We start from the raw sequence: 26,601 nt of genomic DNA on the forward strand, positions 1-26,601 counted from the left end.
TTGATCTATGTCCTTATACCATTTACAAAAATTAACTTGAAATCCATCTTAGACTTAAATAGAATCTCTTATGTTCTAAAACTTAAATAAGAGGGGTGCCTGGGTGGCTCAGTAGGTTAAGCATCCAACACTTTTGGCTCAAGACATGATCTCAGGGTTGTGAGACTGAGCCCTGCATTGGCTCTAAGATCTTTCCCTCTGCCCCTCTCCCTGCCACCACCCCCTAGTTCTCTCTTAAAAAAAAATTATAAGAAAACATAGAATGTTTTCACAATTTTGGGGAAGAAAAAAGTAAGGGCTTTTTGACATGATGAACAAAACTTGACCCATAAAGAAAAAAAAATTGAAAAATTGGACTTTACCAAAATTAAACACTTATTTTTTGAAAGATTAAAAAAGGTAAGCCCATAGATTGAGAAAAATACTTGTAATACATCTGAAAAAGGAACTGTACAGCTCAATAACACAGCCAAAAAATTTAAAAACAGGCTAAATACTTAAAAGGCACTTAAAGAGAGATGCCTGGGTGGATCAGTAATTGAGCATCTACCTTTGGCTCAGGGCGTGATTCCAGGGTCTTGGGATCAAGTTCCACTTTGGGTTGCCCACAGGGAGCCTGCTTCTTCCTATTCCTGTGTCTCTGCCTCTCTCTCTCTCTGTGTCTCTCATGAATAAATAAAATCTTTAAAAAAAATAAATAAAAGACAAAGAAATGGCCAATGAGGACACACAGAATAGCTTAAAATAGTCATCATAGAAATTCAAATTAAAACTATAATGAGATACATACTCATTAGAATCAATATAATTTAAGATTCTGGCACTTCCAAGGACTGATGAGGATAGAGAGTAACTAGAATTCTAAAATATTGCTAGCATATTTTATAGTGGTATAAGCACTTTGATAGACGGTTTGGCTCTTCATACGTTAGACATATACATAACTTACTACTCACCTGTTCAAACCCTAATTATTTATAAAGAGAGAATAAAACGTCTGCTCACAAGACTTAAACACTAATACTCATGCCATGTTTCTTCACAGTAGGCCCCAACTAGAACAGCCCAGATAGCCATCAGCAGATGAATGGATAAGCAAAATGTAATATTTCCATATTTATAGTATAAATACTCAGCAGTGCAAAGGAATTAACTTTTGATAGGCACAGCAACATGGATAAATCTTAAATTTTGCTAAATCAAAGATGCCAAATAGAGCAGTGTATATACATGTGTGAAGGGGTGGATGGCAGGGGAACCTTCTGAAAGTGATAGAAATGTTTTGTGTCTCCATGGTAGTGGTTGTTGCTTGGGTGTATGTAGCTATCAGAAGTCATTAAATTGAGCACTTTAAATGGATTCATTTGATTGAATGTAAATTAAACCTTAATATGCTGAACAAAAGACGATAGACACTGTAAATTATATAAATTCATTTACGTGAAAATCTGGAGATTATGGTTGTGACCTATGTTGACAGAAAGCTTAGCATTTGTTGCTTGAGGTTGGGCAGTGGAGATTGAGAGGGAACAGGTGTAACAATCCTTTGATGATTGACAGGCTCTAAATTTTGGTTAGTGATTTTTACATGGGCATATAAACATGTCAGAATTCATCAAACTTACACTTACTTTGGGAACATTTTGTTGTATGTAAATTATAACTTAATAAAGTTGATTTAAAAAAATCCTGTAAAAATTGATTAGAGGCACACAAACTGGAGTGATCAACACTGTCTAAAGATACATCAAAAAAAGATTATTAAGAGTTTCACCATTGAAGAATGAAGATGAATTCAATAGGAAGTGGGTACATATGTCTACATTGGAGATTGGAATAGGGAATGCTCCATAAATAGATAAAAACAGGAATGGTACAGTGAATAGGCATATATTTGTGCATTTAGTCAAATTATTGAACAAATACCAAATCTTAACTCCTATCTGGCACCATTAGTTGATGCCAGTAAATAGCATGACTGGGATCAAAACGTGTGTTTGACTGCAAAGCTTGCTGTTTTAGTTATACCATAGGATGTAAATTGTTTGATATGTCTTGGGTATAAGGATTTGTAGGAAATGAGAGGAGAGATGGTCGGGCATCCTGGGAGTTTTACCTATACTCTCGATTTTCGAGAACTTTATTTCCAGTGGTTTGATTAACCTCTATATTAAGGCATGATAGAAAAGAAGTTAACTTGGCACCTTGAATATATCTTTATATTTGTAAAATTATTTATAAAGTATTTGTAAATATACATTTATATTATAATATATAAATATATAATATATAAAAATAAATAATATATAACATAAAAATTATAATTCATCTAATTATTTATATATACACCCAAGCAACAATTTATAATATATAAACTTTATAGATATAAAATATATAAAAATTTATATAAAATAATTTTATATTTTATAAAATAATACATATATTAATATGATATAGTTACTGTATATATTAAATGTACTTTATTATAGTCTTTATATTTTTATAAATGGTGATTAATAAAGATTTTTCAATAATCCTTGGTTTCATCTATAAGCATTAAGCAGCCCTACCCAGAATTTTTGGCCTAGAAATTCTGAGACAAACACCCCTTGAGGGACTACGAGACTCTATGTCTAATATATTGGTTCTCAAAAACTGGACTAGTAGCATCAATATCAGTTGGAACCTTGTCACAAGTACGGAATCTTGTCCTCCCCCCCCCCCTTTTTTTTTAGAATCTTGGTCCTTACCTCAGTTCTCTACTGAAACTGTAGGGGAAAGGTGTCAGCAGTCTTCGTTTTTTAACAAGTCTTTCAGGTGATCATGATGGATACTTAAGTTTGAGAACCACAAGTTTAAAAGAACTTAAAACCACTAAGGGATTGAACACACTGAACTCAAAGTTACGATCTCTGGGCTTCAGGTTTCATAACTACAGAGTGAGATTCAAACTAGATTCTGTCTAGATTTTTAAACCCAGCCTATTAATGAGTCAGGGTTAGTTACTGAGTGACCTACTAATTTGTTTATTAGCTAAAAGCAGTTCAAACACGTTGGCTGGCTTTTAGTACTTGCTGAAAGAAATAAGCTAGAATCTAGAAAGCATCCTCAGTTCTTCTCTCCCCTTTGTAGCCAGGCGCCTCATTTTGCCAGTCATCTCCTCATTGAATCTTAAATATGCTCTTCCACCCTTCCTCTCCCCAGGACCAAGAAATCTGTAGGTATCTGGTGAAATAGATATAAATACTATTATATTAATAGTGTGTATTATATATATATATAATTCTCTCCATATTATACATACAATATATATACTCCCCAGCCCCTATTCCAGTAGACAAATTAGAAAAGGGCCTTCTTCTGAGCAGCTGCAGCAGTACACATGATGTGGCAAAATGTGGGCTTTTCAGTCTCTATACTCCGCATCCTTCATCGGGCTCTTTTGTACACAGTGTGACTGTTACATTATTGGACCACTATATACTATTGCATGCCAACTGTGAACTCTATAGTGCTGTCAGTTTACATTAAGCTACTTTTCTCTTACCTGAGCCATTTTTTTGTTGAATTCCTTGGCTTTAGATTTCTCACTTTTATTTATTATTTTTTTAGGATTTATTAATTTTTAGAAAACATGCATGAGAGTGCGGGGAGGAGAAGGAGAGAAGGAGAGGATTTCAGGCAGACTCCCTGCTAAGTATGGAGCCTCACACAGGGCTTGATCTCATCACCCTGGAATCATGACCCAAGCTGAAATCAAGAGTCAGACCCCCCAGCCTGACTGACCCACTCAGGCACCCCAGATTTCTCTAATCTTTAAAAAAATATATCATTTCACACTTTTTTTTGAGAATATTGATTTACTTTAAATACAAAAAATGCACACATAGATACTTCCAAACCTGATCATGTCATTTTGTTAATCATAGTCACCTTTGGGTGATGCCTGGGCCTGGAAAATTTGCACAAAAGGTACTACTACATCAGTATATACACAAATTTATCTTGCCATCTCTTTCACCTGAGAATTGGAGGGTTTTTAAAATTCCATCTTCACCCACTAACCAGACAGTAGACAGGAATAACACTTAGGTTTCTCATATAAAAACCAGTATCCAAAAAAAACCCCAAAAACCTCCAGTATCCAAGGAAGTGATGTACTTCATAATAGGTAATTGATGCCAAGAAATCTGTATTTATTAGTCTCACTATAGCTACCTAAACTGACACATACTTTTTTCCATTTTAAAAACAGGCACTGTTTTCTTTCTAGCTCTGAAATTGAAAACAGAGATGTCATTGTTTTTAAGCACATGATCCAGCTGACCAATGCTGTACATTTTCAGACTTGCCAAGTTAGGAAAGGAACTTAGTATCCTGGCTCAGTGTCTTAGGTACAATAAACTGTAATAACATTTTTTTTATAAGTTGGCTGTACCATTAATTACTGAGTTTCAGAGGTCATTTAAACGGCATTAAAAAAAGCATAGAGAGCATGTTTGTGTTGCGTATATTTGAATGTGCCTTTACAGTGAAGGTAAAGATAATCCAATAAAAAAGTACAAGTTTTCCTCAAATAATTAAAAGCAGATTTTAATTTGTTCTCTTTAAAAAGCCATAATGCAAGTTTCCTCACATCTGTACAATGTTAGGCATCCAAGTAGAAAAGATTTCTATTTATTTAATGATCCGAGTTAAGATTTTTGAAGTTTGAACACTGTTTTGGTGTTTATTAAATTTTTTTTAATTTTATTTTATTTATTCATTAGAGACACACAGAGAGGGGCAGAGGCAGATTCCATGCAGGGAGTCTGATGTGGGACTTGATCCTGGGACTACAGGATCACACCCTAGGCGGAAGGCAGGGGCTAAACCGCTGAGCCACCCAGGGATCCCTGTTTATTAAATTTCTATTCCATGGTTGTGTCTGTAGAGGTTTGATTGGAAAAGTAAACCAGTAATTTCAATAGGGGGAATTTAATACAAAGAATAGTTAACTTGATATAAAGTTGTTAACCACATGGTTAAGAAGGCAACTCTAAGATATCAGAGCTAACAATTGTAAAAACAGCCACCACTTCTGGGATTAGTGGCACACAGGGAAAGAGATGGTAAGTATTAAAGCTTTAGTTAGCGTGGAGGATGGACTGTGTGTGGAGCTGAAGTCCAGGGAAAGCAACATGGCTTGTCAAGGGCTGGTGTATCTCAGCTCAAAGGAGAGACCCAGATTTCTGGGAATGGGCAGGCTGGTGTTGGTTTGTCTTGCAGGGGAGGGTGAGCAGAAAGTGAGGCTACTTCTGCTAAGGCCGATGAACTGTAAACTGGATTCTGTGAACTGCTTCAGGAAGGGCCTGCATAGGCTGGGATGAAATAAGTCTGTGATGATGCTCATTGGAACATCGAACAGGAAAGTCATGTGATACACATAAGAAGAAGCACATCCCGTGTCCTTCCTCTAGCCCTTTCTATCAGCAAAGCCTAGATGTGGTTCACAGAGCCCTAACCCTAGCATTAGAAGGCCTAAGGATGAACTTGAACTGATGAACAAGAATTCATATATATCTTTAGACTTTTGAAGTTAGGGGGAAAAAACCCTACTAACCTAGTTTAAGATTTTAGGCACCATAAGTCCTTGAAAGTGTACAAGATTTAATCATGTCATTGAAAAGTTGTGTATCATAACGTGTTGAATAAGTTAAAAATTTAGCTGTAGTGTTCAATTTACTAAATTTCTGGTCCCCGCTTAAGAATATTAGTCTTAAACCTTTTAACTTGAATATTTAAAAATCAGGTAATCACAACAAAGCACAAACCTCGATGGTTTTGTTAGATAGCAAACAAGTCTTCTGAGTCCTCCTATCTGAGCTAAAGTCTAAATATGCCACTGACTCCTTAGAATCTCACAGTGGTTACCTATTGCCTCTCAAACTATAAATTCAGCCTGACATTTTAAGGCCTCCTAATAGTGATCACAACCTCCTTTTCTAGTCTTATCTTCTATTATCTTTATCTGTTTTACCTAAACTCCAGACATGCTGGACTGTTCTGTCCCTTACCACACTGAACTTAGCTGCCTCTAGGCTAGTCTTTTGCTCAGGTTAATTCTTGCCTCCAGGAGGCCTTTTGGGTGGTTCTACTTCCCTATTTATATTCCATATGTATCTATCAATCATACCCCTCCTTTAGAGCCCTCTACAGTTTTGAACCTCAATAAGGTACATCCTGAGCTAAACAGCTAAATGTGTTCTTTTCTTACCAAACGTCTCATTTACCTTGAAGGTCTTAAAATACTTTTTTTTCTTTTTATAGATACACTTTTTTTTAAAAAGATTTTATTCATTCATTCATGAGAGATAAATAGAGACAGAAGCAGAGACACAGGCAGAGGGAAAAGCAGGCTCCATGCAGGGAGCCTGAGGCGGGACTCGATCCTGGGACTCCAGGATCATGCCCCAGGCCGAAGGCAGGCGCCAAACTGCTGAGCCACCCAGGGATCCCCCTATAGAGACACTCTTAACTATTTTTAATACCTAGATAAAATTCTCCTTGTTCATTAAGAATTTATTTATCATTCCCATTAGAAATTTTCTTCCCAGACTCAATACTGCAGCCTCTATAGCTGGTACATCGCATAGTATCTTAGGTATATTCTTTTTTTTTTTTTTTAATATCTTATTTATTCATGAGAGAGACAGAGAGGCAGAGACATAAGGCAGAGGGAGAAGCAGTCTCCCTGAGGGGGAAGCGACATGATCCTGGGACTCTGGGATCATGACCGGAGCCAAAGGCAGATGCTTAACCACTGAGCCACTGAGGTGCCTCCAAAAGAAAGGTATTTGAAGTCTAATAGTTAGGGATCTATATTAAGCCTAGTATAATACTGATGCTGAAATGAATAATTAAATTATAAATGATTGTGTCATAGCGCTCACACTTAATATGTAGCACAGCTAGGTCTCCTAATTTGAAGACAGATTTCTACATCACATTGTCTTTGCTTACCCTATCCTCCAATTAGATTGTAAATTTCTTAGGAGAAGATGTGTACCTTACGTTATATCCCCTGAAGCACCTAGTACAGTGGGCTCTTTATTCAAATTATATAATTGAAAGATTCCAAATATTAGCTGTCGTAAAATCAAAAAGGAAGAAAAAAGCTACCGTATTCAGTAGTATCATGTAATTTGGGTCTTGGAATATGTGACTGGAGATACAGTAATTGTTTTGTGAGAATTAAAAAAAATTCCAGTCTCAGTGAGTAAGGAATATGATATCAAGAATCTAAGCTCTTACTGACTTAATTATGCACTATTTTTATAGTACCAGAAGTAGAGCTCAAGTAATTCTGTTTTCCAACTATTAAGGAGGACATTTAAGTTCTGATCATATCTCAACTTCCCCTCCCTCCCACACACACTAGGGGAAAAAAATAAGTCTCACAATTTTGCCTCTTGATGGTCCTCCTATATGAAAACAAGAGCTCATTGTTTGCTTGACTAGAAAGAGAGAAACTTCTGGGATAATGTGTTTTAGTTTTGTCTAGTTGGTATAGTTTGTGACCCAAAGAAGAGAGAGAACATTTTTTTGGTTCATGATTATAAAAGCAATATAAGCAATACATACACAATGAGGATTTGGAAAGTACAGATTTTAAACAGAAGAAAAATAATTACCCATAATCTAACGAAAAATGACCTCAGTAATACATTGTACATATATTCTCCTTGTTTGAGAGAAACAAGGATCACGCCCTGGGCCCTGGGCCGAAGGCAGGTGCTAAACCACTGAACCACCCAGGGAATCCCTATATAGTCATTCTTGATCCCTCCTTGTGCTTTGCTATTTTGTCCATTTATAACACTTCTTATAAATTGCTCAATTGTGAGCTGAGTTTGTACTAAGTGATCTTGCATATATTTCCATCTCTATCTGGAAACTTCTTCATTTGCTTAAGGAGCTAGCAGTATATTGTTTTTTTAAGGCCAAAACCAAATGTTTTATATAGTTGAAATCATGTCTATGATTTGATCTGTCATTGCTTAATATTATAATCATTTTCCTTTGTTATTAGAAATTCATAAGCATTATTTTTGTATAGAATTGTATTTTTATAGATGTATTATCTGTAACATTGTCTATTCAATATATCTGATACATTTTTTCCTTTAAGCAGCTTTGTAGTGAATATCCTTGGTTATTACTCTTTGATAGTATTTTCTTAAATAGATAAAAAGTAGATATTTAAAAAAATATCTTCAAAGAGTATGGTACCATAAAATACTTGACAGAAAAGTTTTTCATCAATTTATAGATCTACTAGCATATGAGTTTGTGCCATGACCACACTAAACTTGGTTACTTTTTTTTTTTTAAGAGTTTTTTTTTTTTTTTTTAAGAGATTATTTTATTGGGACGTCTGCCTTTGACTCAGGCCATGATCCTGGGATCTGGGATCTAGTCCCGGATCGGGGTCCCTGCAGGGAGCCTCTACCTGTGTCTCTGCCTCTCTGTGTCTCTCACGAATAAATAAATCAAATCCTTTAAAACAAGATTGATTATTTGAGAGGAAGAGAAGAGAGAACACAAGCAGCAGGGGAGGGGCAGAGGGAGAGGGAGAAGTAGACTCCCCGCTGAGCAGGGAGCTCCATGTGAGACTTGATCTCAGGACTCTGAGATCATGACCTAAGCCAGAGGCAGACACTTAACCTACTGAGCCACCCAGGCCCCAGCCCTGATTACTTACTTTCTTTTTTTTTTTTAAATTTTTTTTTCTGGTTACTTTCTAAGAAAATATTTACTTAGTGCATTTTTCTGAATGGTTTGTCTTTGTACTATCTTAAAACAGTTATTTTGTGTCTTTTCTCCTCCATTCTCCTGTACCAAACTATTCATATCTGGATGCTTTTTTCACAGGGAGAAATAGAGATCTTCAAACAGGAGTTCCCCCCCCATCCATTTACCAAATCTAAAACTTGGCTTTCTTAATGGCCACAGAGAAACTATGCCTACATTTACCAAGAGCATATCCCGTACACCAGTACTCTAAATCCTGTCATTTCCCATGTCCTTCTTATAAGGACCTTTCTACTATAATCAGCCTCATTTTTTTCCTGGCATCCGTATGTTTTCCTTTTGCTAGATACTTTTATCACCTCTCAGCCTATTCCATGATCTCCCATTAAAATAAAACAAAAAGCAAAGGGTCTACCCTTAAGCTTTGTCCTTTCTAGCACCACCCTTTTTCCTCTTCATTCAGATCTCTCAGAGTATTTATTTAAACAAGTCTGCATTTCTTCTCATTAAAGACAGGTACAGAGCGAATTTTTAATTCCATCATTTAGGAAATATTTTAGATTGCCTATTTCATGCCAGGCAGCATGCTAGTGAGAAGCAAAATTTAAAAACCCAACAAACCACCAACACACAAACCTATCCATTCTCTGCCCTCATAGAACTTTTTCAAAGTGGGAAACAGTTAATATTTAAAGTTCACAAAATCTTAAATGGTTATGGTAAGTGCTATGAAGGAAAGTTATCTGTATTACACTGAAGAGGTTATAATGAGAAGTCAGGGAATACTTCCATGAACTAGTAATTGAACTAGGATCTGAAATGTGATGGGAGTTAATAGGAAAAGGAAATTTGCTTATACTCTAGAACTAGAGTACCCACTAGATCTGCGGGTACTCGATGTCATCCTACTTGACACCTTAGTAGTATTGGACAGGGTCAGTTTTTCCTCCTCTGAATGAATCTTGCTCCTTATGTGATTCCATACTTTACTGGTGTCCCCACTTCCTCTGGCTTGGTTTCTTTTTTTTCTTTTTTTTTTAAAGATTTTATTTATTCATTCATGACAGAGAGAGAGGCAGAGACACAGGCAGAGGGAGAAGCAGGCTCCACTCAGGGAGCCCAACATGGGACTCGATCCCTGGTTTCCAGGATCACACCAGGGCTGAAGGCAGTGCTAAACCGCTGAGCCACTGGGGTTGCCCTGGCTTGGTTTCTATAGTCTATTCTTCACAGTGTGGGCTCAGCTCAGGGCTCAAGTATGAGCCTTTTTCATGACTTCCTTAGATAACCTCATTCACTCTGATGGCTGTTAAATGTCATCTTTGTGTCAAGGCTACTGAAATACTTCTCTCTAGTTATGACCTTTGCAAAATCAGACTTATATATAAGATGAAATCCTTGATGGTCTCCCCTTTGAAACTAGTCACTCCTTCATTGTTTACTTTTTTGAGAAAATTGAAATTCTATATGCAAATTTTTAAAAATATTTTATTGACCTTTTAAAAAAATCTCCACTCAGTGTGGGGCTCGAACTGCCAACCCTGAGATGAAGAGTCTCATGCTCCACCAACTGAGCCAGCCAGGCACCCCTAGATATTTTTTTCTAGTCATTCTTCTTCTTTTTTAATAGAAGATTTTATTTGAGAGAAAGTGCACACGTGTGCAAGCATGTGGAGTGGCAGAGAGAGAAAGAGAAGCAAATTACTTGCTAAGCGTGGAGCCTGTCCCAGGACCCTGAGATCATGACCTGAGCTGAAGTCAGTTGCTTAAACAACTGAGCTACCCAAATGCTCCTATAAGTCATTCTTTTTTTTTTTTTTAATTTTATTTATTTATTCATGAGAGACAGAGGCAGAGGGAGAAGCAGGCTCCATGTAGGGAGCCCAATGTGGGACTCGATCCCGGGATTCCAGGATCACGCCCTGGGCCGAAGGCAGGTGCTAAACCACTGAACCACCCAGGGATCCCTATATAGTCATTCTTGATCCCTCCTTGTGCTTTGCTTATTTTGTCCATTTATAACACTTCTTATAAATTGCTCAATTGTGAGCTGAGTTTGTATTAAGTGATCTTGCATATATTTCCATCTCTATCTGGAAGCTTCTTCATTTGCTTAAGGAGCTAGCAGTATATTGTTTTTTAAGGCCAAAACCAAATGTTACCTTCCTCTACGTTACATTTCCTAGATTAACGTGTTATTTTGGGGTAAGGCTGTTCTTTTAATCTGTTTATGGCACCATTTAGAGAATGCAGCCTGTGTTATTTCTACTTGTGAAGCTTTTTTACAATTTTTTTTTGGTGGCTCATGATAGTTTATTTAGTTTTTAAGGAGTATGCCAGGCATGGGTTAATATCTTTGTTTTTATCATCATCTTAATAAGATGCTCACTTCTCATTGAATTTTTAGGCTGTCTTTTCTTACTATATGATAAAGCAGGATAGACGGCACAAAGGATCTGTTGCTAGTCTTTATGGATTTCACCTTTCTTCCATGTTAAACATACCTGTGTAGTAATTTTATATACTTTTATATTAATACCGTCTGTACTGTGAATTTTACTATAGCATTCACCTGGTACATCCCTGTCCATCATTAGGTTTTCAACTCTCCTTTGTCCTTTTGTTTCAGTTGTAACTCTCGCAAAATAGTTTTTGTTTTGTTTTGTTTTTTTAATGATTTTCTTATTTATTAGAGTGAGAGAGACGAGATCTCGAGCCGGGGGTTGGGGGGAAGCCAGAGGGAGAAGTGGACTTCTGCCTAAGTAGGGAGCCCAATGCGGGTCTGGATCCCAGGATTCTAGGTTCATGACCTGAGCTGAAGGCAGACGCTTATTAACAGATTGAGCCACGCAGGCGCCCTCTTGCAAATAAGTTATTTTTGTCTGTTACTTTTGTTTAGAGGTCTTTGATAGATGGGCTGATTTTCATAAATTCTCAGTCTTAAAATTTGAGTTTTCAATTATTTTATGTCAGTTGTAAAAGAAGTATTTTAATGGCACAAGTAATTCTTAATCTGAAAATATAATTATCCTAAGGAGGAAATCTATTTCCTCATCTAACATTTTGCTGTATGTCCTTTGTTTATATATGGAGGAGGGGATGATGAAAAAGAAGATAGAAGATAGAGGAATTGGGAACCAGTTTTTGCATCTGATAGCTTTAACATTGTTAATTTACTTATTTTGTAAATTAATAGCTTGTATTCTAGAGCAAGAGAAAAATATGCTTTGTTTTAGGCATAATGCCTGATATCTAAATTCAGTGAATATTTAAGGAATGAAGAAAGAAAGAAGTGGGCTTCTTAATTTTTATTTTTTTCTCTAAAGATTTCTATGGAGAATGATTATCTCGGTCCCCGGAGAATTGAAAGTCTACAGAAAGAAGATGCTGATTGGCAGCGAAAAGCTCACATGGCTGTGCTGTCTATTCAAGACCTTACTGTCAAATATTTTGAAATAACAGCAAAAGCACAAAAAGGTGAGTTTCCTAGTATAGTTATCCTTGTTAGATATTTTTGAAAATGAGTGGGTTAAGTATTTCATGTTTGCAGGAGTTCTAAAGAATAATATATAAAGATTACTCATAGTTCTAGTAGTTAAAAGATCACTATTAGCAACTTATGGTAGATCCTTTCAATCTTTTTTTGGGCATGTATTTACATATTCTTCACTTTTAAAAACTAGCAATGGAGTGTTAGTGTGGCTTAATTCAATTCTGATACTAACCCGTTATAGATTCCACAGCTTAAAGGCCCAGGTCCCAGTGAGACTGCCCACATTTAGACCAAATAATGACATGTTTTGGGGTTCCCACAGCCTTTTTAGGTTTGTTCATTTGCTACAATGATCCACAAGACTCAGGCAAGCACATACTTAGGAGAATTACAGTTTATAAACAATACAAATCAAGATCAGCCAAATGAAGAGATATTTAGGGCAAGGTCTCTGAAGGTCCATTCCTTCCAATTTTCTTCCACACGTGGCCACAGAAATCCTTCAGTAGCAGTTTAAAGTCACTGCTATTCATTATTTTCATGATCTGCCTGACATTAACATAGTTTAGCATTTAGGTTATTCCTTCAGCAAATCCACATTTCCTTAGAAATTGTACTTGAAGCAGATTATTCCTTCAGAATGCCAGTGTACCAAAGAAGAATGCGGTCTTTGATTCTTTAGCATCATTTGACATTGTTATTTAAAAAATTAAAAAAATAAAAATAGTTTGAAAGTATCATGTTTTTAAATTTTTATTTCCTTCATTATGACTGACTACTGCTTTTTAAAATGTAATAGTTGATATTTGCATATCCTTTTCACTTAATACTTTTTTGGTAGGTTTTTTTTCTCTTAATGAATAAGAGATCCTTATATTGGTTTATTTTTATTATATTACACTTGGACATCTATTGCAAATATCCGTTCCTAAATTTTAACTTTTTTTATTGTTTACAAATTTATTTGTAAAGACCATTAGCTTCTAAGAATGATTTTCTAAAAATCTTTAAATTGTTACTTATATTTTTTGAAGTTTCTGGATTCCTCCAAATAGTTAAAACCTACTAAAATTCTGGGCAGCCCCAGTGGCCCAGCGGTTTAGTGCTGCCTTCAGTCCAGGGCACGATCCTGGAGACCTGGGATCGATTCCCACATCAGGCTCCCCGCATGGAGCCCTCTGCCTGTGTCTCTCACTCTCGTTCTCTCTCTGTCTCATGAATAAATAAATAAAAGCTTTTAAAAAAAGACTAAAGTCCTTTCATAATCTTGGACATACTTTCATCTACTTGGTTGGATAAGCCTTTTCTTATGCTCTGAGTAATGACAATAGCTTCATAATGAAATGTATTACCCAGCTTATTATTTTTTTTTAAGTTTTTTTTTTTAAAGATTTTATTTATCCATAGAGACACAGAGAGAGAGAGAGGCAGAGGCACAGGCAGAGGGAGAAGCAGGCTCCATGCAGGGAGCTCGATGTGGGACTCGATCCAGGGTCCCCAGGATCAAACCCCGGGCTGCAGGCGGCGCTAAACCTCTGCGCCACAGGGGCTGCCCTACTCAGCTTATTAATTACCCCCTCCTCATTATTTTTCAAAAATTTTGGGTGTATAGTCATTTATTCTAAGATAGTACTATAATCCTATTCTTAAAAAATTATTTCTTACCAAAGTAATGTAATTCTTACCAGAACAACAATACTGTAGAATTTGACAAGAGGATTTTCATATTCATGGGATGAGTAAATGTTTTGTTGTATGTCAATATGATAATTGAAAAAATTATGTAGTTGATATATCTTGCCATTTTATCCAAGTCTTTTGTTTTCTTCCAGAAAGTTTTGTAGGGTTTTTTTGTTTTGTTTTTTAAAATCATCTAGGTTCTACACATTTCTCAGTTCTCTTCTGGGTGTTGTGTTTACTTTTTGTGATAAGAAGGATAGTACGCCTATTAATAGGTTTTATTTTTTAATTTTCAAGCCTTTGTTCCTGTTTTGTGATAAATAGGATATAGAATGTGTTGAGATGCTTAAATATTTCATTTCTGAACAAAGTGAAATTTAGTAGTTAACTTTTTAGTGATCATGTGATTTCTTTTTGTTGAGTAAATGTTTTTTGTTTCTTGGACTTAATGATTCAAAGAGGTAGAATTATGGTTAGCATTTAATGTTTGTAAGCGCTTTCTTGAATTAATTCTAGTCAGTTATAACTTTTTAATATTGATGTGAGTGATTTTGTGCACAGAAGGTAGAAAAGGCTTCTTTTTATGATGCTCATTGCTACTTTGAAATCTCATAGTATCAGTCAAGTTAATGCATCCCATCTTTCCTGTTCCTGAAATATTTGGCTAGACATGAGGCAGTATTAACTTAGGAAGTTTTGAGTAAATCACATTATTTGCTTCTCCAGTTTTATTTTATTAGGAAGATGGTATCCTATCCTTTTTAAAGATTTTATTTGATAGAGCGTGAGCAGGAGTTGTGGGGGGAAGGGTAGAAGGAGAGGGAGAAGCCGACTTCCTGCTAAGCAGGGAGCCTGATGTGGGATTGAATCCTATGATCCTGGGATCATTATGACCTGAGCCGAAGGCAGAATTTTAACAGACTGAGCCACCCAGGTGCCCAATGGTACCCTGTCATTAAGGAATTTTGAAAATCACATCATCTGTTACCCTGCCACCATTTTTTATCCTCTATTCCTCTATGTACAATTTAAATACAGAAGTATTTATTTATTTGAAAACCCATATTAAGGGGCACCTGAGTTGCTCAGTTGACTGTCCAACTCTTGATTTCAGCTCAGGTTATGATCTCAGGTTCCTGAGATCTGGCCCTGTCATGGGCTCCCCTCTGGGCCTGGAGTCTCTTTGAGCTGCTCTCTCTCCCTCTACTCCTTCCCCCACTTGCACTCATGCTTTTTCTTTCTCTCAAAATAAAATCTTTAAAAACATATATTAAAGGGTGCCTGGGTGGCTCAGTCAGTTAAGCATCTGTCCTTGGTTCAGGTCATGATCTTGGCATTCTGGGATTGAGCCCCACCTAGGGGTCCCTGCTTGCGGAGACCCTGCTTCTCCCTCTGCTCTTGCCCCTGCTGTGCTCTTTCTATCTCAAATAAATAAAGTATTTTTTGAAAAATAAAAACACATATGATGATGGGATATTCTGTTGCAGACATTAAAAGGGATACTGTAGACAACTACATGCATATGAATCCAACAGTCTTGATAGAATGCAACAAATCTTTGTCAAAACAAAAAACTATGAATAGGCGCACTTGGGTAGCTTAATGGTTAAGCGTCTGCCTTTGGCTCAGGTCTTGATCCCAGGGTCCTGGGATAGAGTCCCACATCGGGCTCCCCACAGGGAACCTGCTTTGCTCTCTGCCTATGTCTCTGCCTCTCTCATCAATCAATAAATAAAATCTTAAAAAAAAAAAAACTGAACAAATCAAGATGAAATTAATAACCTGAATATTCCTTTAACTTTTCAAGAAATTGGATTTGTAGTTAAAAATCTCACACAAATGAATTCTCCAGGTCCAGAGGGTTTCACTGGCAAATTTTACAAAATCCTTTTATATAGTATTACAAGCTTCTCCTCCAAAATACAGAAGAGGAAGAAATAATTTGAATTTATTAAATGACATCAGCAATATCCTAAATCCAAAATTCCACAAAGACAGTACTAAAAAACCCTACAGATGAGCATCCCACCTACATATTGACAAAAATCTGTGACCAAGTGGGGTTTTTCTTGATGGAAGAAAATCATGTTATCTGAACACCAATCAATGTAATCTACCACATTGAAGGTTACAACAGTGGTTTTTAACTAGAGGTGATTGTGCTACACAAAAAGACATTTGGCTGTCTTGAGACCTTTTGGGCTGTCTACTGAGAGTGTTACTAGTATCTAATAGAGGCCATGGATTATATGAAGCATCCTATGTCACATAGGACAGCCCACCCTATGACTAAGAATTTTCTGGCTCAGAATGTCTAAAGTGCTGAGTTTGAGAAGCTTTAGCTTAAAAAAAAAAAAAAAAAAAAGATGCTGAAAAATCATTTGACAACATACAACATGCTGTGTGTGATGCAAACAGTGAGCAAACTAGGATTAGAAAAGAACTTCCTTAATCTGATAAAGGAGATCTGCAAAAATCTCATAGCCAGCATCACATTTAATGGTGAAAGACTGAATGCTTTCCCCCTAAAATAGGTTAAAAGGTCAAGAATGTTTGCACTTATCCTGTTCAACATAATAAAATAAATCTTAGTGGTAATAAGGCAAGAAAACAAAGCGTATAGTCGGAAAGGAAGAAATAAAATGGTTCCTATTTTAGATGTTTATTTTGAACATTATATTAAATTTGTAATTATGTAAATTTATTTTTAAAAACTCTTCCAACTAACAAGTGACTTTCTCAGGTTAATAGGAAATAAGGTCAGCACCCAAAAATGAGTTCTATTTATCTATATAAGCAATGAATAGTTGGAAATAGAAATCTTTTAACAATTCCAAAAAAATAATCCATTTATATTAAGTCTAACAAAACATGTACAGGATTTATATTCTTACAGTTACATACCATGATGAAAAAAAAATCACAGATGTAAGTAAATGGATATAGACATGTTATGTTCATGTATTGGAATGTCCAGCAAAGTAATGATGTCTGTTCTCTCCAAAATGATCTATAGATTTAACACTGTACAAAAGCAGGGCTTTTCCATGTAGATATAAACAGGCTGATTCTAATTTACTTGGAATGGCAAAGGAACTAAAATACCTGAAACAGTTTAGAAAGAAAGAAAAACAGAATCACATTGCCTGACTTTTACAAATTACTTTACAAATTATAGAGCCACTGTGGTATAGTATAATGGAAGGGACAGAATAAGAAATAAGTTCACAATACATGGCCATTTATTCTTTGACACAGGTGACAAGCACCTAAAAAAATGTTCAGGACCATCAGTCATTAGTATGCAAATTAAAACCACAGTGAAATACCAACACATGCCTATTAGAATGACTAAAATAAAAAAATACAAAACCAAGGGCAGACTAGGATGCTGAGTAACAAGAACCCTCCTTGTATTGCTGGTGGTAATGCAAAATTATACAGTCTCTCTGGAAAATGAATGGAATTTCTTATGTAAGTTAAAAGATATGCTTACCATATGACCCAGTAATCTCGCTCATGGGTATTCACCTTAGAGCATTATGACAATTTAAAAATGTAAAAGAAAAAAAACCAGTGCATTAAAATATTGTTTCCTTAAACTATTAAATAATAGCTTAAAGATGACTTTCCCGACTGTAAGGCATTTGGTTTAATGTCTACTTTCTAGATGCATTCTTTAATGTTTTAAAAAAATTGCATTATGGTTAAAAATATATAACCATTATAGGGTCATCTAAATGGCTCAGTTAAGCGTCTGACTCTTGATTTCCTCTCAAGTCATGATCTCAGGGTTGAGAGATTGAACCCCACATCGGGATCCTTGCTTAATAGAAAGTCTGCTTAAGATTCTTTACCTCTGCCCCTCTCCTTGTTCTCTCTTTCTCAAATAAATTAATTTATTAAAAAATATAATAACCATTATAGAAAATTTAGAATATTCGAGTGGGGGAACCCTACATAGTCATCTGTAATCCTATTACCTATGCAACCCCTTTGTGTTTCTTCCAATTTTTAAGTATATGGCTTATTACATAATTGCATTAATTTTGCATATAATTAATTATGTATTCTATATGGTTCATACTTCTGGCTGTGTACAGTTTTGATGATTGCTCTTATTTTATACTTATCCAATTTTAAGCAACACCTTTTTGTACATGACAGCCATCATTATAGGGCTCCATATGCCTCATTAGAATCACTGTAGACTTCTTTATATTTCACTTCTGGTGACTTTATCTTAGCAAGAAGCTTTTTTTAAAAAAAAAATTTTATTTATTATTCATACAGAGAGAGAGGCAGAGACACAGGCAGAGGGAGAAGCAGGCTCCATGCAGGGAGCCCGACGTAGGACTTGATCCCTGGACCGAAGGTGGCACTAAACCACTGAGCCTTTTTGAACTCAGAGATACTTGCTTGGCCATTTAATTTTCCTTTTTACCTTCCCCTACATATCAAAGAAACAGAATGAAGGTCTCTCTGTGGCTTTATGCTGCTGATAGTAATAGCTCTCCATTATCTTTCCCATTAAAAGGTTGCTTTCTTTTTTTTTTTTTTTTTTTTAAAAGGTTGCTTTCTTATTTCTTTTTTTTTAGGAAGAGTAAAACATGCCATTATTTTATTTGTTTCTTCTTAAACAGAGCCAGATGTAACCTAATTTTGACCTACTATTGCTTAGCTTTTATTTTAAAGATTTATTTATTCATTTTAGAGGGTGGGCAGAGAGAGCATGAGGAGGAGGAGTAAAAGGAGGAGGAGAGATAATCTCAAGCAGACTCTGTGCTGCATGTGGAGTTGGACATAAGGCCCAGTGTCATGACCTTGAGATCACAACCTGAGCTGAAATTAAGAGTCAGATGCATGCTTAACTGACTGTGTGCCACCCAGCTGCCCCTATTCCTGCTTAGCCTTCAAAAACATCTTAAATGGACCCATTTCTGACAAATATACATGTTAGCATATTAAGCTTTTAAAAAATAGATTTAACATGATTCTTTGTGAACACCAGAACTGTGTTGCCTTCAGAGTTGTTTTTTTTTTTTTTACATATACTAATCATCATACACTATTATAGAGTTGTTATCCTTATAATGTGAATGGTTCACTTAGCAGGAATCTTTATTCTTGCTAGCAGAGGGAGAGAATAATCTTTCTAGAGATATCCCAGTAGTGTTCTAGGGGTATTCCAAGCATTTTACATTCACAAAGTTTTCTTTATTACTGTCATATTACTGAACTGTTGGGGAAAATAATTCCATGTGAAGAGAGTAATAACACTGTAGGACTATGTTCTAGCCAAGGTATTAGAAGACTGTCGGCTAGCTCTTGTGACAGGTAACAACATGAGACTGAATTAGGACAGGAAGCTACTGCTGACACTTAGTGGAGAGCAGGAGAATGGTGGTACCATGTGAAGTGGAAGAGACGTTTGAATAACTATCATTCTCTCATTTAATTTCCATAAAAGCTTTTGGGCTAGATGCTGTATTTCCTTTTTTTGCATGCAAGGGAAATGCACTCCAGAACAATGAAGGTTCTTGCCACAAGTTATATGTCAGTTACAGGTGGAATTGACAATTTATCTCTTTGACTCCAAATCCTCTGATTTTTTTCCTACATTGTGCTACTATATTGATCTTAAGGTTGCAGAACTATTATAATACAGTTTTCAAGGATAGGTAGAATTTTTTAAAAAATTTTTTAAAGATTTTATTTATTTATTCATGAGAGACACACACAGAGAGGCAGAGACACAGGCAGAGGGAGACACACACACAGAGAGGCAGAGACACAGGCAGAGGGAGAATCAGGCTCCGTGCAGGGAGCCCGACGTGGGACTCAATCCTGGTTCTCCAGGATCACACCCTAGGCTGCAGGTGGCGCTTAACCACTGGGCCACCAGGGTTGCCCAGATAGGTAGAATTTATAAAGGCAAAGTCATTTGATATTCAACCAGTGAGTAGATTTTGTTAGAAAACCTAAAATTGAGATTCAGAGCAAGATTATGCATTGAAAAATTACTTCCCTTATGTTAGCACTTAAAGGCCACAGAAAAACAAACCGAAAGAACGAATTTAACCATATTGAGAGAAGAGTATAAGTCAGTACAGTTCCTCATCTGTTATAATAGGAACTCAAGTACAGTTTTTAAAGACTGTAAATTGAGAAACAGCAGTATTTTTATATGGAAGTAACAACCATAAACAGTTAAAAATTGATTGCATCTGGGCACTGAGATTAAGGGGTAGGGGCAAGCTGACCTGAGAAACTGCTCTTTTTCAGTAGAAGCCTGCCTGTATAGTTTAATTTTTAAGTATATACATGTACTATTATAAAAACAAATTTAAGATTTCAAGACAAAGATTTGCTGAGATGCCTTTCTTGAATTAGATGATTAGGAAATAGTAGCAGTAGAAGATTATCTCTTACATATAAAAGATACTAGTGCATGTGTAGTGATTTAAAGATTACATTCCATACCAATCAGATTGCCTTCCCCCTTCACGTTAAGTATGTCTCTGACCTATTAAAGTGGTTGGACATAGGATGGTTGGTTTAATTGTAGAGGTCCCAGGATAAGTCACTACGGTACCACAATCAGTGATAAACTTCTTTAACTCAGAAAGATAGCAGTCATTTTATTGTCAAGAAGTGTCTCTTGAAATAGATTGTTGTTGTGACAAATAAAAAGTTATTTTTTTCTTTTCCTTTGGGGGGCGTAGGAGAGGAAGTTGGGTGTTTTCCTTGGGACTTGGTTGTACTGCTCAAACTCTAACCTTAGAATAAGCCTCCATGCTAACATGTAGGATTTATTTTATTCCTTCATCAGATTGTTAAAATATTTTTGAAGGAGCTCAGAAGGTTAAGATTCAACACAGGCATTGAAATAATTTCAAATAATTTTAAATAGTTAGGACTCTGATTTCAATCAACATATCCAGGAAAAAGTATAAACCTTTATAGAATATAGTATGTATAAAACTATTGAAATTTAATAACACTGAACATGTGGAAGAACATTTTTAAAAGTTTTAAAATCTGACAACTCCAGTTTTTATCTTTACGAAGTTATTTCTGAGGATGATAATGTAAGATACCTATTGAAGATTAAAGAATCTAAAATACGTTGTTATATTTTATGGCTGCTGTAGGTAACTTAAAGGAGTAGGATTCATATGTTTATATTTAACTGTGGTCAGTGAGATCTAAAACTTTCAAATTCTTTAGTATCACGTTGTCTTGTGTCTTAATGTCTCTTTAAAAAATTATTGCTAGCTGTGTATGATCGAATGCGAGCAGATCAGAAGAAATTTGGTAAAGCATCATGGGCAGCAGCTGCAGAACGTATGGAAAAACTCCAGTATGCGGTTTCTAAGGAGACTCTACAGATGATGAGAGCGAAAGAGATCTGTTTGGAACAGAGGAAACATGCACTAAAAGAAGAGGTAATGAAAACCATCAAAAAATACATAAAATTTAAAAAGATTTTGCTACTTGATTTTTATCTTTGTACAAGACTGGCATTTTTCTGACACTGCAGGCAGTTGTTAATTTTTCAGTGTTTCCATGAGACTGTGTAACAATCATGATGGGTCCTACCATTTGAGTTGCCACTAATAGAGGCGTTAGACCTATGAGGTATTCTCAAAGCATCACTGTGGCTGTAGGAAGCAGTGCACTATTAAAAAGGAGGCTGACATTAGACTTTCCTTGTTGTCTTTAAACTTTTTTGTACTGTAAGGTTCATAGCTTTATTAAGAAAATTGAACTGCCCAGAGAAATAAAGAAAATTCTTAAGGCAGTAGAATTTTGTTAGAATTGATTATATTATGCTCAAACCATTACCTCTTGGAGCTTCCCTTTTTTTTTTCCTACTGAAACACAAAACAGGGGATCCCTGGGTGGCTCAGCAGTTTAGCGCCTGCCTTTGGCTGGGGGCGCGATCCTGGAGTCCCGGGATGGAGTCCCACGCCGGATTCCCGGCATGGAGCCTGTTTCTCCCTCCTCCTGTGTCTCGCCCCCCCCCCATGTCTATCATAAATAAATAAATCTTAAAAAAAAAATGAAACACAAAACAGGGTCAGCAGAGGTCCAATTTTTTTTTTGACTGTGCATCATTAAGACTCACCCCCTGCCCAAAGAATGGTTTTAGAAATCTTTGAAGAGGTTGCTGATAAACATATTTAAAATATATCTAAAATTATCTTTTAAAAGTTAACCACTTTTAGGGTGCCTGGATGGCTTAGTCAGTTGAGTGTTCAGCTCTGGATTTTGGTTCAGGTCATGGTCTCGTGGTTGTGGGGTTGAGCCCTGCATCGGGCTCAGTGTGGAGCCTGCACAGGATTCTTCCTCTGCCTCCCCCCACTCATGTGCATGCATACTCTTTTTTTTTTTCTCTCAAATAAACAAAATCTTAAAAACCGAACTACTTATTTTCGTTATTATCCTATTCATAATGATTTTATTTTTTTTTATTTTTTTTTTTTTCATCAATGATTTTAGTATTGCTCATACTGCCTAGTGCAACACGGAATATACCATTGAAGCACAAATCTTGCTTGGAAAATACTTGAAACCGTTAGATGTGTGCTATTTTTTCATTAACTCCCAGGCCATTATTTTTAAATTCAATTGAACATTTTACGTTTTACTATTCAATTGGGCCAGAATAGATTGCTTTATATGAAAGAGTAGATCCTCAGATATGTACATTGGTCTTCTAAGTATTAGAAGAAGCATCTCCACGTTGTTCAGGGGTCATCTCTAGCTTTAAAAGTGAATGAAGATTAAAGCTGGTGTTAGGCATGAATGTAGAGGGTATTCTAGATGGTATATATAAGACTTCATGGTTTAGGCACAACTATTCATTCAGTTTGTGCCTTTTGTACTGAGAGTTAAAAAAGATTTCAGAGATGAAAAGTATTTGAATCATTATATAAAATTTGGATTGTTTTCCCTTGCTTTCCTTCAGAATAATTAACAACTTATTGTGTCATACATTATTAAGCCATTTTTGAAAAAATATGAAGTCACTTTTTTGGCTGATACATTATGTGTAAAATATTTCTGAAGCCAAAACTCTCTCATTTTGTCCAGATAGGTCGTCTTCTTTTTTTTTTTAAAAATTTTTATTTATTTATGATAGAGAGAGAGAGAGAGAGAGAGAGAGAGGCAGAGACATAGGCAGAGGGAGAAGCAGGCTCCATGCACTGGGAGCCCGATGTGAGATTCGATCCCGGGTCTCCAGGATCGTGCCCTGGGCCAAAGGCAGGCGCTAAACCACTGCACCACCCGGGATCCCCAGATAGGTCTTCTTAAATCTTCCTTTCTGTTAAGTCCATGGTATCTTCAAGGTACTCCAGGCTCAAAACTTTAACTCTTCCCTTTCAGTTGTCTTCTTTTTCTGCCTTTTGGAATTCCCCCCAACTCAAATGTTCCTGCTCAATTATTTATTTAACAAACATGAGGTGGTGTTGCTTTTATTTATTTGTTTTTGCCAAGAATTTTAATGCATGATGGGTATTAAGACATGATTAATACCGCTTGTGTCCTCCACTCTCCCAAATGCTTTATAAAGCCTAAATAAGATGTAGCCATAGTGTTTAGAGTTCTTAGAGTATGGTGGGGCAAGATATGCAGTGTGAAAATAAGCTGTGAGATAAGTAGGTATCATTATATATAAAGTGGGCCATTGCAGGAGTACTCCGCTTTGACCAGAGGGTCATGGGTGAAGCGAACTGCATGTTCCAGGAGCCCTAAAGGGGGGGGGGGGGCAGGGAGAAAGACTTATCTAGACAAGAAGTAGTGAGATATGAGGTTGAAAAAGTAAGAAAAATTTGGGGCTAGCCTTCTACATCCTACCAGGGAATTTGGCTTTTATTCTAAAAACAGTATGGAGCCACTATAAGTTTAAATCGAAGAGTAACAAAATCAAATTTATTTTTATGAAATAATGACTCTGGCCAGTTCATAGACAGTTGACTGGAGAGCCCTTTTCTTTCCTTTCTTTTTCTTTCTTTCTTTCTTTCTTTCTTTCTTTCTTTCTTTCTTTCTTTCTTTCTTTCTTTCTTTCTTCTCTTTTTTTCTCTCTCTCTCTCTCTCTCTTTCTCCTTCCTTCCTTCCTTCCTTCCTTCCTTCCTTCCTTCCTTCCTTCCTTCCTTCTTTTCTTTTCTTTTTAAAAAAATTTGTTTTAAGATTATATTTTTTTTCGTGAGAGACATAGAGAGGCAGAGACATAGGTAGAAGGAGAAGCAAGCTCCCTGCTGGGGAGCCCAATGCAGGATTCAAACCCAGGACCCTGGGATCATGACCTGAGCCAAAGGCAGATGTCTACTCAACCACTGAGCACCAGTCAGAATGGAGAGTCATTCTTAAATCTTTCCATCCGTGCTTTTCAAACTGTGTGTCATTGCAGATAGTAGAAAGCAAGGCATTTCTCAAAAATGAGTGTAAATACCAGGAATTTAGACCCTTTACTCAATTAACAAAAGAGGTTTAAGCTGAAGGCAGTTGGGAGTTGGGAAAAGTTAAATCTACATTATGTTTTGGAAATTTGAAAATGCTGCTTTAAAAACTACTCAGGGTTGCACAGTATTCCTGGGTGGTTAAGAATTGAGTAAACTCAGGTTGGTGATGGTCAGATTCCAGACTGCACATGCCCTGGCTCCTGAGTGTACATGGGCTGTGCCTTTGTTCAAATGGTTCTGCAATCATCTTAAATAGGCTGGTTAAAGGAGGCAAGAAGTGTGGCTTTTTATTGGGCAGCAGGGAATGAACGGAATTTGTGTTATTTAAAAAAAAAGCAGTTATACCTCAAGGATTAGATAAGAATAAAATTATTTGATTATATTTGTTGTACAGTTCCTCTTTATCCATGGTTTTACTTTCCATAGTCAACCGTGACCCTGAAACAAAGGATTCTCTTTCTGATACATTGCCAAAAGGTTAGTAGTAGCCAGCACTATGTCATAATGCATACGACATTCGCCTCACAGGTAATGGGTAAAGAGTGAGGACAATACAAGAAGGTAATTTGAGAGAGACCATATTCATAGAACTATCATTACAATATATTGTTATAATTGTTTATTGCTATTCTTCAGTTCTTGTGCTTAATTTATAAATTATACTTCATCATAGTTATATATGTATAGGACAAACGGTACATTTAGGTTTCAGTAATATCTGTGGTTTCAGGCATCCACTGGTGATCCTGGAATGTATTCCTGTCTTGTATTTTGTACCCCACAGTGCTTTTTAAAAACCACATTAATACATAATTTGTGTACATTTGTACACAATTTGTATGTAATTGTGAAAACTAACGTAACATCACTGGCTATACTTTAATTTTAAAAATTTGTATACCTATAGTTCACTCATTTAATGTGTATAACTTCATGGACTCTTGGCCTTTTGGCCATGATCAAGTGCAAAGTGTACAGATCCAGTGCTGTTGGGCAGCCCCGTGGCCCAGCGATTTGGCGCCGCCTTCTGCCTGGGGTGTGATCTTGGAGATCTGGGATCAAGTCCCACGTCAGGCTCCCTGCATGGAGCCTACTTCTCCTTCTGCCTGTGTCTCTCTGCCTCTCTCTCTCTCTCTGCGTCTGTCATGAATAAATAAAATCTTAAAAAAAAATCAGTGCTATTTAGTATACTAAGAAAGTTATGAAGTTTTCATCACAATCAGCTTGAGCACATTTTCATCACCCGGGAAATAAACCTGAGCCCATTAGCCATGAGTCCTCTATCTCCTCTTTCAGCATTCTTAGCCAGCCATTAATTGTTCTATAAATTTGCTATCCTAGACATTTCATATAAATGGAATCATAAAATACACATTTTTTTAAACTTTGCATGTTTTCACAGTTCATCCATGCTGTAGCATGTATGAGTGTTCAACTTAGTTTTTTTGTAGAATGATACTGTATTCTATGGTTATTAGCACATTTTATACATTCATCAGTTGATGGGCATTTGGGTTTTTCTCCTTTGGAAAGTGTTATGAACAATACTACTCTAAATATGCATTATGCATAAGGTTTTCATATATCTTGATATATACCTAGGAGTCAAAGTGCTGTTTTTAACTTTTTGAGGAACTGCTAGATTGTTTTCCTGAGCAACTGTAGCATTTACATTCCCATCAGCAGTGTACAACGGTTAGAATTTCTCCAAAACCTTCCTCTTACATTAACCATTTTTTTTTTAAATTATAGCATCCTGGTGAGTGTGAAGTGGTTATGTCATTGTAGTTTTGATTTGCATTTCCCTCCTGTTATTATCTTTTTGTGGGCTTATTGGCCACTTACCTCCTCCTATGGAGAAATGTCTGCTCAGATATTTGACCCATTTTAAAGGTTTTTTTTTTTTTTAATAATTACTAAGTTGAGTCTTTATATGTTCTAGATACAATTATCTTATGGGACATATGATTTGAAAATATTTGCTCTCTTCTGTGGATTGACAGTTTTAGAACATTGTCTCTATGTGAAAGTAGCATATTTTAGTCTCTAGGGAAAACAGATTGCCTTCACTTTTTCACTGCATGAAATTTTTTTGGCTTAGAAGGTATATTTAGTCCTTATTGACATTTTAAAAGTGCACATGCTTATTAACTCTTGTTTATACTC

The 26,601-nt window shown here is 36.1% G+C and overlaps 1 protein-coding gene across 1 annotated transcript in view; it reads left to right on the forward strand.

The window, feature by feature from the left end:
- JMY (junction mediating and regulatory protein, p53 cofactor) overlaps positions 1-26,601 on the forward strand; it is a 102,338-nt gene that overhangs the window by 41,056 nt on the left and 34,681 nt on the right. Inside the window, exons 3-4 of the mRNA XM_055342211.1 lie at positions 12,120-12,270; positions 21,245-21,414. Of these exons, the coding sequence (XP_055198186.1) occupies positions 12,120-12,270; positions 21,245-21,414 (321 nt within the window). The remainder of the gene's footprint in view (positions 1-12,119; positions 12,271-21,244; positions 21,415-26,601) is intronic.

The sequence above is a fragment of the Nyctereutes procyonoides genome, unplaced genomic scaffold (genome assembly GCF_905146905.1).
Source record: "Nyctereutes procyonoides isolate TBG_1078 unplaced genomic scaffold, NYPRO_anot_genome, whole genome shotgun sequence".
Lineage (NCBI taxonomy): Eukaryota > Metazoa > Chordata > Mammalia > Carnivora > Canidae > Nyctereutes > Nyctereutes procyonoides.